At 41.3% G+C, this 12,400-nt stretch overlaps 1 protein-coding gene across 4 annotated transcripts in view; it reads right to left on the bottom strand.

The window, feature by feature from the left end:
* Positions 1 to 3,374: 3,374 nt before the first annotated feature.
* The window catches only part of MYLK (myosin light chain kinase), a 337,126-nt gene continuing 328,100 nt past the window's right edge, over positions 3,375 to 12,400 (bottom strand). For all 4 annotated transcript variants that reach the window (XM_006137678.4, XM_075933132.1, XM_006137677.4 and 1 more), the window contains 4 exons: positions 12,240 to 12,363; positions 10,879 to 11,008; positions 8,473 to 8,604; positions 3,375 to 5,476 (listed from right to left, as the gene is read on the bottom strand). In XM_006137678.4, the coding sequence (XP_006137740.2) occupies positions 5,226 to 5,476; positions 8,473 to 8,604; positions 10,879 to 11,008; positions 12,240 to 12,363 (637 nt within the window). In that variant the 3' untranslated portion in view covers positions 3,375 to 5,225. The remainder of the gene's footprint in view (positions 5,477 to 8,472; positions 8,605 to 10,878; positions 11,009 to 12,239; positions 12,364 to 12,400) is intronic.

The raw sequence follows: 12,400 nt of genomic DNA on the forward strand, positions 1-12,400 counted from the left end.
AATCCTGCTTTCACATTAACAAGTACAACTCTCACTGAATTCAGTGTGCTGTGTGCAAGTATCTAAAGTCAATTTGGCTCAATGACTTTAAAGACTTACCAGAAATTATTTCTGATGCAGTAATATTTATAGCATAGATTCTTTAACTATGTAAAGAAATTTCAATGAGGTTCAAGAATAAGGCTCCCTTGGGTCATTAATGGTGCAGGCCAGTGTTTTTCAATTTCAGGCCTGTGGACCCATGTCATCCACAGACTATGTCCATGAGGGTCTGTAAAAGGTCATTGTTGCCATAGAACAGTGATTTTTCAACTGTGATTTGTGGACAACATGGGGGTCCACAGAGTACATCTAAGATTTCCAAAGGGGTCTGACCTACATTTCAAATTTTTAGGGGTTAACAACAACTCTCTGACTACGGTTATCCAGCCAATTATGCACCCACCTTATCGTGGCCCTATCTAAGTTATATTTGCCTAGTTTATCAATAAGAATATCATGCGAGACCGTATCAAATGCCTTACTAAAGTCTAGGTATATGACATCCACAGCTTCTCCCTTATCCACAAGGCTCGTTATCCTATCAAAGAAAGCTATCAGATTAGTTTGGCATGACTTGTTCTTCACAAACCCATGCTGGCTATTCCCTATCACTTTATTACCTTCCAAGTGTTTGCATATGATTTCCTTAATTACCTGCTCCATTATCTTCCCTGGGACAGACGTTAAACTGACCGGTCTGTAGTTTCCTGGGTTGTTCTTATTCCCCTTTTTATAGATGGGCACAATATTTGCCCTTTTCCAGTCTTCTGGAATCTCCCCTGTCTTCCATGTTTTTTCAAAGATCATAGCTAAAGGCTCAGATACCTCCTCTATCAGCTCGTTGAGTATCCTGGGCTGCATTTCATCAGGACCTGGTGACTTTCCTAAGTGATTTTTAACTTGTTCTTTGTGTATCCTATCTTCTAAACTTACCCTCTCTCTGCTTGTATTCACTACGTTAGGCACACCTCCAGACTTCTCGGTGAAGACCGAAACAAAGAAGTCATTGAGCATCTCCGCCATTTCCAAGTTTCCTGTTACTGCTTCTCCCTCCTCACTGAGCAGTGGGCCTACCCTGTCCTTGGTCTTCCTCTTGCTTCTGATGTATTTATAAAAGGTCTTCTTGTTTCCCTTTATGCCTGTAGCTAGTTTGATCTCATTTTGTGCCTTTGCCTTTCTAATCTTGCCCCTGCATTCCCGTGTTGCTTGCCTATATTCATCCTTTGTTATTTGTCCTAGTTTCCATTTTTTATGAGACTCCTTTTTTATTTTGAGATCATGCAAGATCTCCTTGTTAAGCCAAGCTGGTCTTTTGCCATATTTTCTATCTTTCCTACACAGCGGAATTGTTTGCTTTTGGGCCCTTAACAACGTCCCTTTGAAATACTTCCAACTCTCCTCAGTTGTTTTTCCCTTCAGTTTTGCTTCCCATGGGACCTTACCTACAAGTTCTCTGAGCTTATCAAAATCTGCCTTCCTGAAATCCATTACCTCAATTGTGCTGGTCTCCCTTCTACGTTTCTTTAAGATCATGAACTCTATTATTTCATGATCACTGTCCCCCATACTGTCTTCCACTTTCAAGTTCTCAACTAGTTCCTCCCTATTTGTTAAAATCAAATCCAGAACAGCTTCTCCTCTGGTAGCTTTTTCAACCTTCTGAAACAGAAAGTTGTCTCCAATGCAGTCCAGAAACGTATTGGATAGCCTGTGCCCCGCTGTGTTAGTTTCCCAACATATGTCTGGATAGTTGAAGTCCCCCATCACCACCAAATCTTGGGCTTTGGATAGTTTTGTTGTTTAAAAAAGGCCTCATCCACCTCTTCCACCTGGCTAGGTGGCCTGTAGTAGACTCCTAGCATGACATCACCCTCATTTTTTACCCCTTTTAGCTTAACCCAGAGACTCTCTACACAGCTATCTCCTACGTTCATCTCCACTTCAGTCCAAGTGTGTACATTTTTAATATACAAGGCAACCCCTCCTCCTCAGAACATGAGGCATCAGCTGTGCTGTTGGAGGTGGATGGATACACCACCAGGCAAGCGCATCTAAAACTGCAATCCTGCAAATGTAAGTAAATGAGTAGTCTTTGACTTCATTGAGTAGAGTTAAGCACATGCATAAGTCTGTTTTTAATTCTTCAAATCACCACTGCTTCTCCAATGTTAAAGTAATGCTTATAGTAAGCATTTCTATAAAAATAGTTGGCGTATTTCTCAAACACATTGAATTTTATCTTGGGCACATTCTGCATGGTGCCTTGACCATTATCATATATTAAAGGATCATATATATTCTTTCATGAAGAGACACGACAAGTGGTAAATATGCTTAACTTTACAGCCTGTAGGAGTATAGCTCTTTTAAGTAGCTACACTAGAAAATGACTACACTAGGGATCAGGTGTTCTGATACTAGAGGCTTTGTTTTATATATGCAACAACTGCCTCTCCACAACGAAAAAGCATCATGATTTTTCACACCCTAATCTACACATGCACTTATCTGTACTTTGGGAAATATACTCTCCCCCTTTTCTGACCATTTTGAGCTGTTGAAATAGCACAAAGTGATAGAAGCTGGCCCTAACCAACCAGTTGAGAATTTCCTCCAGACCATGTGCTGAAAATTCCCAACTAGTTTATAGTCGCATAAGGATTACACTAGTGTTGTAAATTAGAGCAGCATCTAGCAGCTCTAATTTATGTCCAGAGGCCTGAACTGGCTGCAGATACACCATGGGAATCAGAAGCATAGCCCCTGCCACTTCTTCTTCCCCCCATTTCTGAGCTAAGTAAAGCTCAGTATAGGGGGTTAGGTCTACACTTGATTCCTCCTTCGAGGGAGGAATGCAAACGTAGACATCTGAAATTTCAAATTAAGCGGGAATTTAAATATCCCACGCTTCATTTGCATAATCGCAGACTGCCGCTTTTCTGCAATAATGCTACTTTAGGACATCAAACTCAGTCCCCGTGGGATTATTTCGAGAGAAAGCCCTTCCCTCGACATAACCCTTACTCCTCAAAAAATGAGGCTTAACGGTTATTTCGAGGGAAGGGTTTTCTCTCGAAATAACCCCATGGGGACTGAGTTTGATGTCCCAAAATAGTGCTATTGTGGAAAAGCGGCAGTCTGCGATTATGCAAATGAAGCATGGGATATTTAAATCCCCACTTCATTTGCAGTTTTGGATATCTATATTTGCATTCCTCCCTCGAAGGAGGAATCAAGTGTAGACATACCCGGAGAGAATAAGGAAACATCATATTTGCCTTCCTCAGCCTGTGTGAATAAACTGGAATCTGCAATTGATTATACAAACAGCATGCTTTGTGGTATTATTTATTTAGAAATTGTGAGTAACTACAGCTGTAGTGTTCTCATTTCTCCCAATTCTGATGGTTTAACAAAATGGGAAAACATTAGCATATTTTTAGTAAGGTACAAAAGACACCCTGTTGTTACCTAAACACATATAAAACATGTGAGGAAAACTTTATATGCTCTAAATCAGATTAAAAAAATCTTTCCTTAAAAGAATAGTGGCAATATTGTGTTTAGTATAACGAGAGTTCTTTATCCATTAAAAAAGAAAAGACATGCTGGTGCTGGTAATTTGAACCTAGCAACACAGAGCAACACAGTTATTTAAAAAAAAAAAAAAACATTGTGTGATCCACATTAGTTGATCTTGAATTGTTACTTTAAAGACACGTAGAAGAGCAAATGATACAAACCACAAAACTAGGTAATATCAAACATCGTAAAGTTGATATCGTACATCTCCATAATGAAATTTGAAATTGTTGTAATTTACACACAGTGGAAAAAAGGATAAAACACATTACAAATGTGCATTTGGAATGATGTGCAGATACTGGAAATATATTCTTTTTAGATTATGCATAACAGCTTATGGCCTCTGATATTACCACTGAACAAAAAGAACTAATAAATGCCAATATTGTGAGAGAAAAGCAAAGTTGTTTATTTTGAGTGCATTAATCACTTTGAGAATAGAGACTCTTCTGTATTTTTTGTTTAGTTTTTTTTTCCCCAAAACTTTGAAGGCAAAAGCCTTCCTGACAGTCAAGATGAAAACTAGATGGTCAAGCACATAGGATATACAAGGTTCTTTGGTAATTGCTTGGTATAAAGAAGTTTGTAATTTAAACTAAATTTTTTTTGATTACTCCAAAAATCTATGGCAATTTCCAGCTAATCATCAGTTGAGAGCTGTTGTGTAATGGCCAAATAAAGTACAAGTAAATTTTTAACTAAACTAGGTTTCCACACACAGATAAAAGTTAATGGATGTGCAATGACCTATAGTTCACAGCAGCACTTATATGAATGATGAATTTTTATTAAAATGACAAGCACAACTGCAAGGTTTCTGATTCTTTATACTTTCCGTTTGTTTCTTAAGCAGATATCTGTAACTGTATCAAGGTAAGGGACACCTCCAGAGGAAGTAGGTAAGTTAGAATCACTTGGTTAAAGGTGAGGAAAGAACTATCAGTTCATACAAACTCATGAAGGTCTAAGATTAGTGGAATTAGTAATACCTAAATAGCAAATTGGAAGAGATAAGTATGTGTGTGTAAAGTTCAGACACAGTGAAACTATATTAAACAGGAGAAAAGACTAAGATTGTTTCATTCTATTACAACGTGCAAATTGCAATGATGGTGATAGCGTAACCATCACTTACAGTTAACTTATGTGAAGAATGACAATTGTATTAAGATCAATAGAGTCTGTGTCTGTTTGATAAAAGATTTCTGGGCATAGAGATAAATGTAGATCTCTGAGAGCCACCTCAGCTATAGTATTGATTGATGAGAGTGATGGTGCAAATGAATGAGTTCAATAAATAGGATACTTACAAATCAGGTTATAATTGTAGATTAGTATGATACTTTCACTTTAAAAATAGGCTGGGCAACAGTTGAATTAAAGTAAATCCAATAAATGCAGCAACTTAAAGTGCCTGCTGTTACCAATTAATGCCCATAAATAAAATAAACAGGTATCAACTGACCACACTGAAAAAATACTTCCTCCCAATGATGTAAGTATCACACTAGGTGCTTTTAATAACATGGTTTTCTGAGTTTTAGAGAAATAGTCTTTTTAATGTGATTTTTCAAATGTCTCTTCTGATTAATCTTGTTTCATTCTTCCTCTTCTTCCTCTTCCTCCTCCTCCTCTTCTTTTCCCATTGTTTCCACAATGAGTTCTGCGGTACAAGTTGCTTCTCCAAGGCTATTAACAGCTTTGCATGTGTACTTGGCATCATCGTCCCCACAAACTTCAGAAATAATTAAAGAACAGTTCCCATCCTCATCGTAATCTATCTGGAAGTGACGAGACTCTTTAATAGACTGATCATCTTTGTACCAGATTACCTCAGGGTCAGGGTAGCCTGTGACAGTGGGGAAAAAACAGCAGGTGCAATAAGCCAAGCTAAATGCTGTTAACCTGTAGATGTTTTAGGCCTCAATCCCACAGATTTATCATATGCATAAATTTAAGCACACAAGTAGTTCCACTGAACTTTAATGAAAATAAATTAAAAGGAACTACTATTTTTTAATATCTACAGTTGTCTACTAACACTTTCCTACTAAAAACAAACATTTGAAATTAACAATGGAAGTATTTATTAATCTGATTTGTTACTGTTTTCTAATGAAAGCAGAAAGCTTTTCACAGCAGCTCATTCATCATCTAGTATAAGTCCCTAATGACAGACTTGAAACTCTTTATTAGGACATGAAGTATTCACAGTGCTCTCAGTCACTATAATCCCCAACAAACAGACTTAAATAGCAGGGATATGGAATTCTGTGCTGTAAGTTAGGCTAGCCTTCTTATGTTGCCCTACCTGCTGCCAGCATGTCCAACTCATGTCTAGCATGCCCCTGTGCCAGGGCTTATTAGGGGGTTTTGAAAGGTAGTCTGGCAATACCCATAGCAGGAGAATTCTTTCCATGCCAGATCCAGGCCTTTTGTAGCCTTTTTACACTGCTCAGGTCCTTTTATTCAATACAAAGGGATCATAGTGGAGTTGAACATCTTACCCGGTATAGAATACAGGCAAATGGGACTGATCAGATTGACTAAGTGGGGGCCTGAAATTAGGGCTTCTGGTATAGAGTGGTTTAAACGATTAACCGATAAGCCTAGGTTTAGTTGTTATCTAAACAACTCCTCTCCTCCCCTGTTGCTGCTTCTGCACAGGGAACTAATTTTGAAACTGGCTCACCTCGTGGACCAGCTCTGCCTGCCACCCAATGCAGCTGCCTTTGATACAGAGGCAGCAGCTTGGAGTAGAAGGGGCCTCCCTGGGTGTGGGACCGGGAGCACACCAGCTGCCAGCTCTGCCCCTGGGGAGTATTTTAGTATCCATGTAACCAATACATTTTTTCTGGCTACAGAATTATTAAAATAAATATTATCTAACATCCCTACCTGGAATGGGTGACCATATTGGTACTGGTTGAACCTCTCTAGTCTGGCTCTCTCTGGTCCGGCAACATTCTGTGGTCTGGCATGATCTTAGTTAGTCGGATGTCCACTTATCATGGGTGTAGCCAAGTTTCCTGCAGTCCCATAAAGTTTGTTTACAGCCACCAGTCCTGGCTCTCAGGCTGCATCTAGATTGGCATGATTTTGCACAAAAGCGGCTGCTTTTGCGCAAAATCTTGCTGCATGTCTACACTGGCCGCGAGTATTTACGCAAGAACACTGACTTTGTAATGTACAAAATCAGTGGTTCTTGCACAAATACTCTGACGCTCCTGCTCAGGGATAAGCCCTCTTGCGCAAGAGGGCCAGTGTAGACAGCAACGTTAATTTCTTGCGCAAGAGAGCATCTACACTGGCATGGATGCTTTTGCGCAAAAGCAAATCTTTTGCGCAAAGGCACATGCCAGTATAGACGCTCTCTTGCGCAAATACTTTTAACGGAAAAACTTTTCCATTAAAAGTATTTGCGCAAAATCATGCCAGTCTAGACGCAGCCTCGGTGTTCTGTTCTGTTATTTAGCTCTAATTTACCTCCAAATGTCTTCTCAGAGCCCAATAAGCTCTAATAGTGCTGTAATACTGTTAGACAATATTGACCTCCCATGGTCCGGCAAATTCTCTGGTTTGGCACTGGTCAGTTCCTGAGGGTGCCAGACTAGAAAGGTTCAACTTTTGTACACATCTCTATATGGGACAGGTGGAAAGGAATTTGACACATACATCTGCCCTCATGTCTCTTTTACTACTCTACAGCTGTGCCTACACTACACAGTTTTTCCGGTATACCAAAAACTCCACCAAGTCCAGGGAACATATCTACTCTTCTGAAATATTTTTTGGAAGAGCAGACACACTCTTTCAAAAGCCCTGTATTCCTCATTTTATGATGAATAAGGGCTCTTCCGAAAGAGGAGGTTTTTCCAACATTTGGCCCCATGTAGATAGGCTAAATGTCGGAAAAGTCTCTTCCGAAAAAAGAATCGGAAAAATACGCAAATTGCAGTTCACAATTTGCATACCTTTTTCTGAAAAAACAAAACACAGCAGTGTAGACATAGCCTACTTTCCACACTATTCTCAACCCTCTGCTCTACAGGGCACTTGAGCTTGAGAAGAGCTCTCTACTCCTTTCTTGGGGAGAAGGAACTGGTTATTTGGTTCTTCCCTACTTCTTCTCTTGTCCATCTGAGAAAGAGACCAGCACTTAGGTAGGAAAAAGAAGATGGAGAAGAATTCTCTTCTGTTATATATGTAAGGCTCCCATTGCACAACCTGATTATCCATCCTAATGTGAGTCTCTGAGATTGCTGAAAGCAAACAGTTCTAACACTACTGAACTGCATGAGCTATTCCTTATTGTAAACATGCGAGCACAAGCTCTTTCGGGCTATTCTCTTTCTTGCTGCATCAACAAAGTGCTGAGTAAAGACCCAAGAATGGCTCCCTGTTAAACCGATTATTTAAGAGCGGGAGCCCTTTAAGTGGCAGGAACCCCAGGCTCATCAGTTTGTGAGTTTGGAACATTTTCACAGGACATTTATCTAGTCCATCCATCCAGGGCCCCCTTCATTGCAGTATCTGGGAACTCATCAACATTACATCATTTACCCTTACAATTTGAGGTAGGTATCTTAGCCATGGAGAAAGATAAAGTGATTTGCCCATGGGAGCTCTGTAGAAGCTAGTTTCTATTTAATAGCAAGTATGGGAGATCACAGTGTGGCTCAAAATATATTTTATTTTTGCAACATGTTCCATGTTGTAAGAGTGCAGATAATGGCAAAGCTGAAGGAAACAAAAGCAAAAATGGATGGAGCACTACATGATAGAGCTATACAAAGAAATGACAGGGGAGGGGCGAAAGCAAAATGACACATTAATTTAAAGTACCTTCAATTTTGCAGTCAAATCTAGCAGCACTTCCTTCCACAACTTCTATGTCAAGGATTGTTTTTGTAAAATATGGCTTTACAGGGGGTTTCTCCTCTGCCACTGCTTCAAGGAAAGCCCTGGCAGCATCATCTAGAGGAAGTAAAGGAGAACTAGTCATTTCAAAATTCCCTAGAAATGAGTTTTGGTTTATTAAAATAACCAAACAGTCGCTGAACGCTGCTTTTCCCCCCTCCATTACACTTAATGCTATAAACCTAATGGAATAGTGACCCTATGCCACCCTTTTGCTCTAGTCTTTCATAGCCAAAGAGTAAGACTATCAAACAGAATGATTTATGTACAAATGACAAAGTACAACATAATGCAAATTCTTTATTCTGGCTTGTATTTGTCTATCACCATTAGGCCAGGCATTTCCTGCCAATTAGGCCAAAACATTCTAGTTTAGATGTTCAACATGCGTAAGCACCTGAATGGGTAGCCTGATTTTCTGAGGTGTTGTACACAAGGGATGTTAAAATATGTTTATATAGATAACGTGTTACTGCTGAAAATTTCAGCGGTTACAGGTGTACACGCAGCAAGGGATGGGGGAGGCAGTTCTCCGGGAGCCAGTGCACCAGGGGAGCCAGCTTTTAAATTTGCTCCCTGAGTATACCGGCTTCCACAGAACAGCCTTCCTCCCCCTGGACACGTGGCAAGAGAGGGTGGAGGGGGAGCTTTGTGTAACCGTGAAGGTTAACTGATGAGGCCAGGTTCATTGGTTAACCACATACATGTTTACACTTTCACATCCCAATTGCACACCTGCTCTCCCCTTTAACTTACATGGCAGATGCTGCATGCTGCACCCCTAAAAATCAGGTCATTTATTAAGGTCTCTAAATACAGATTTGGATGCCTAGCTTTAGGTACATGCATTAGAAAACGTTGCTCCCTCCTTTTCCCCACATACACCACTCTCTAAAGCTGATATAAGTAGAGATGACAAATATGCCTTTATTACTTGGCATAAGTAGAGATGACAAATATGCCTTTATTACTTGGCATTAACAGCAAGCCTACCAGTATGCAGTAAGCTTTCTGAGCAATACATCAACCCTGATGGGCACATATGTACACATGCACGCACACAAACACACACACTTATATTTAATGCTGCATTATTGCTGGTCTCCAATAGTCTGTAGAAATTTTTTTGGTTTTATAAGATATACTAGCCAATTAGCCCGTCATAAGATGGGATTTTCAGGTCTCTCCTCCATGTCAGTCTTTTCTCCTGAGCCTCAGGTCTCTCTCTCTCTCTCTCTCTCCTCTTCCTACTGCCTCCCCCTCCCCCCCCCCCCCCCCCCCCGCAGCTCTCCTATGCCTCCTGCCTCTCTCTCTGTCTCTCTCCTCCTCCCCCTCCTGCCTCTCACTCGGGGGACCGCGGAGCCCAAATGGCCTTTTGGGCTCTGCGCTCCTCATGTTGCATGGGGAGCGTGGAGCCCAAATGGTCGCTTGTGCCAGTTGCTCCCACGTGGTGGCCTGGCTGAGTGGTGCAGAAGTCAGCCAAGCGCCATGGCAGGAGGGCTGTGTCTAGAATACATGCCTCTGTCGGCAGAGGCATGTAGATTAGACAGATCAGCAAAGGCAAATGAAGCCGCGATTTAAATGATCGCGGCTTCATTTACATTTACATGGCTGCCGCGCTGAGCTGACAAACAGCTGATCAGCTGTTTGTCGGCTCGCGCGCTAGTCTGAACATTCCCCCTGTCGACATCAAAGCCCTTTGTCGGCAGCCCCGTTATTCCTCGTGGAATGAGGTTTACCGGGGCTTCCGACAAAGGGCTTTGATGTCGACGGGGAACGTCCAGACTAGCGCGCGAGCCAACAAACAGCTGATCAGCTGTTTGTCGGCTCAGCGCGGCAGCCATGTAAATGTAAATGAAGCCGCGATCATTTAAATCGCGGCTTCATTTGCCTTTGATGAACAAACAAATCTACATGCCTCTGCTGACAGAGGCATGTAGTTTAGACGTACCCGAGGTGAAGGAGGGCGGGGCCTGGAGCCGCTGTCACGCCACACATCACCGCCCCACCCCCCTTTCCTTCCCACCGTGGCGCTCGGCTGACTTCTGCGCCACTCAGCCAGGCCTCCACTGGGGAGAAAGCGGCTGTTTGGGCCCCATACTCCCCATGCAACACAGGCCACTCAGAGGGAACAGCCAGCATTTCAGGGAACAGCGCTGCCCAGAGGGAACAGCCAGCATTTCGGCGTTACAGACTCTCAGGCACTGGGCTACTATATATATGATGTGGCTTAAAAGTTTTTCTACCATTAAATACTTTGTTCAGACTTGGAAGAGGACTTTGTAGAGATAAAATTGTTACTACCTTTTACAATTCTTTACAGTTTCTTACCGTCCAGGTCTACTTTTTCTGTATTTACAGGACTGGTAGGTGAGCCTGAAGAGGCCTTCCTTCCACTTAGACCAGAAATCATTGCCATGGAGGATAGTCTCCCTATTGCTCGGACAGCATGACCTGTTTTCTGAAACATAACATAGAGGCTTCTTGTTAATTTAATATCACATATGCATATCTTTTCTGTAGCAATAGGACTGTGCACAAATGACTTAGGGCCTGATCCAAAATCTATGGGAGTCAATGGACAGACTTTTAAAGAAGTCATTCTGTTGTTCTAGATTAGAGAGACAGGCCTGAGCTGCCAGGTTCAGGTGCAGATATGAATTTCCACCAAGGATTTAGACCCAATGTATATTACTGTTCTTAATGGAGAATGAAATGCATCCCTTTGCAGTGGGTCAGCAAAAAACAGATGAACCAGAGAATGCCTCAGATTAGAGTTTAGATAAGGTTTATGGAAGATAGGCCTTGTGTTGGTCCTCTCTGTGGGTCTGAACTCCACCCAGAATGAGTAACCAGCTATTGTGAAATGAATGAGAAAGTGCCATATTAGAAGAATTTACCTTGGCAAACTTCTGCAATTACATTAGCTAATGCAAATGCTAAAATATGTTGATATGACAGACTCTATAGTATATATACTAAGTGTAATATCCTTTGTAAGGTTTGTATATACCTGATAAAATTTATAAATAGGGTCTATGATGCAGAAGGCATATGATGAACATATGTATTTTATAAGCTAGAAAAAAGATTTGATCCAGGCCACTATGTACTTGCTACTCTACCTACAAGAACCACCCAGATGGAGCTCCTACAATGGCTCCAGGAAACAGAAGATGTGGGGACAAAATGTTTCAATACAAATTAATTAAGCCATCTGATGGGAGATTCATGATGGTTTGAGAAGACCAGTAAAAGGTCCCTGTGCCCAGAGAGGATGGGATTCTCTCGGACAGGAAAACAAATGCTCCCCCCGTGCCAATAATAGTGTCTTTCTGGTCAGTTCCATTAGGGGATTGATTATCCCTCATTCTTCTGTGAGTGTAGAGGGGGAGGTGCACAGTTCCATACACGAGAAGCTTCTTCCTCCAATCACAGGGACAAGGGAAATCCCTACTTAGAACTAAAGTCTTGTACCAGTCTTGTGATAGATTGTGACATTTATGCACCAACACCTCTGCTCTCCATGCACTGAATCAGCAATAAAACCCAGTAGAGCAGCTGTGCACTGGTTCTAATTGGATTTTCAGCAGCAGCAGAAGCCCTCTGTAATGATATGTTTTAGAATTACAAAAGTTTGAAATCAGAGACCTATTAGGGTATCTAGCCCACTTCCTTGCCCTTTTTATTACCTGCCATTTTCTTCTGGCCATATATTTCTTCATCCTATCTTTGGAAAGTTTTTTGGCTTCCATGTTTTTGGTGTCTTTTTGAAGCCAAGGATGCTGAAGACATTTAGTACAATCTAAGCGGCTCCTGTTTTTACATAAAGAGACTAAGTCAGTGTTGCCAA

The sequence above is a fragment of the Pelodiscus sinensis genome, chromosome 7 (genome assembly GCF_049634645.1).
Source record: "Pelodiscus sinensis isolate JC-2024 chromosome 7, ASM4963464v1, whole genome shotgun sequence".
In the NCBI taxonomy this organism is placed as follows: Eukaryota; Metazoa; Chordata; order Testudines; family Trionychidae; genus Pelodiscus; species Pelodiscus sinensis.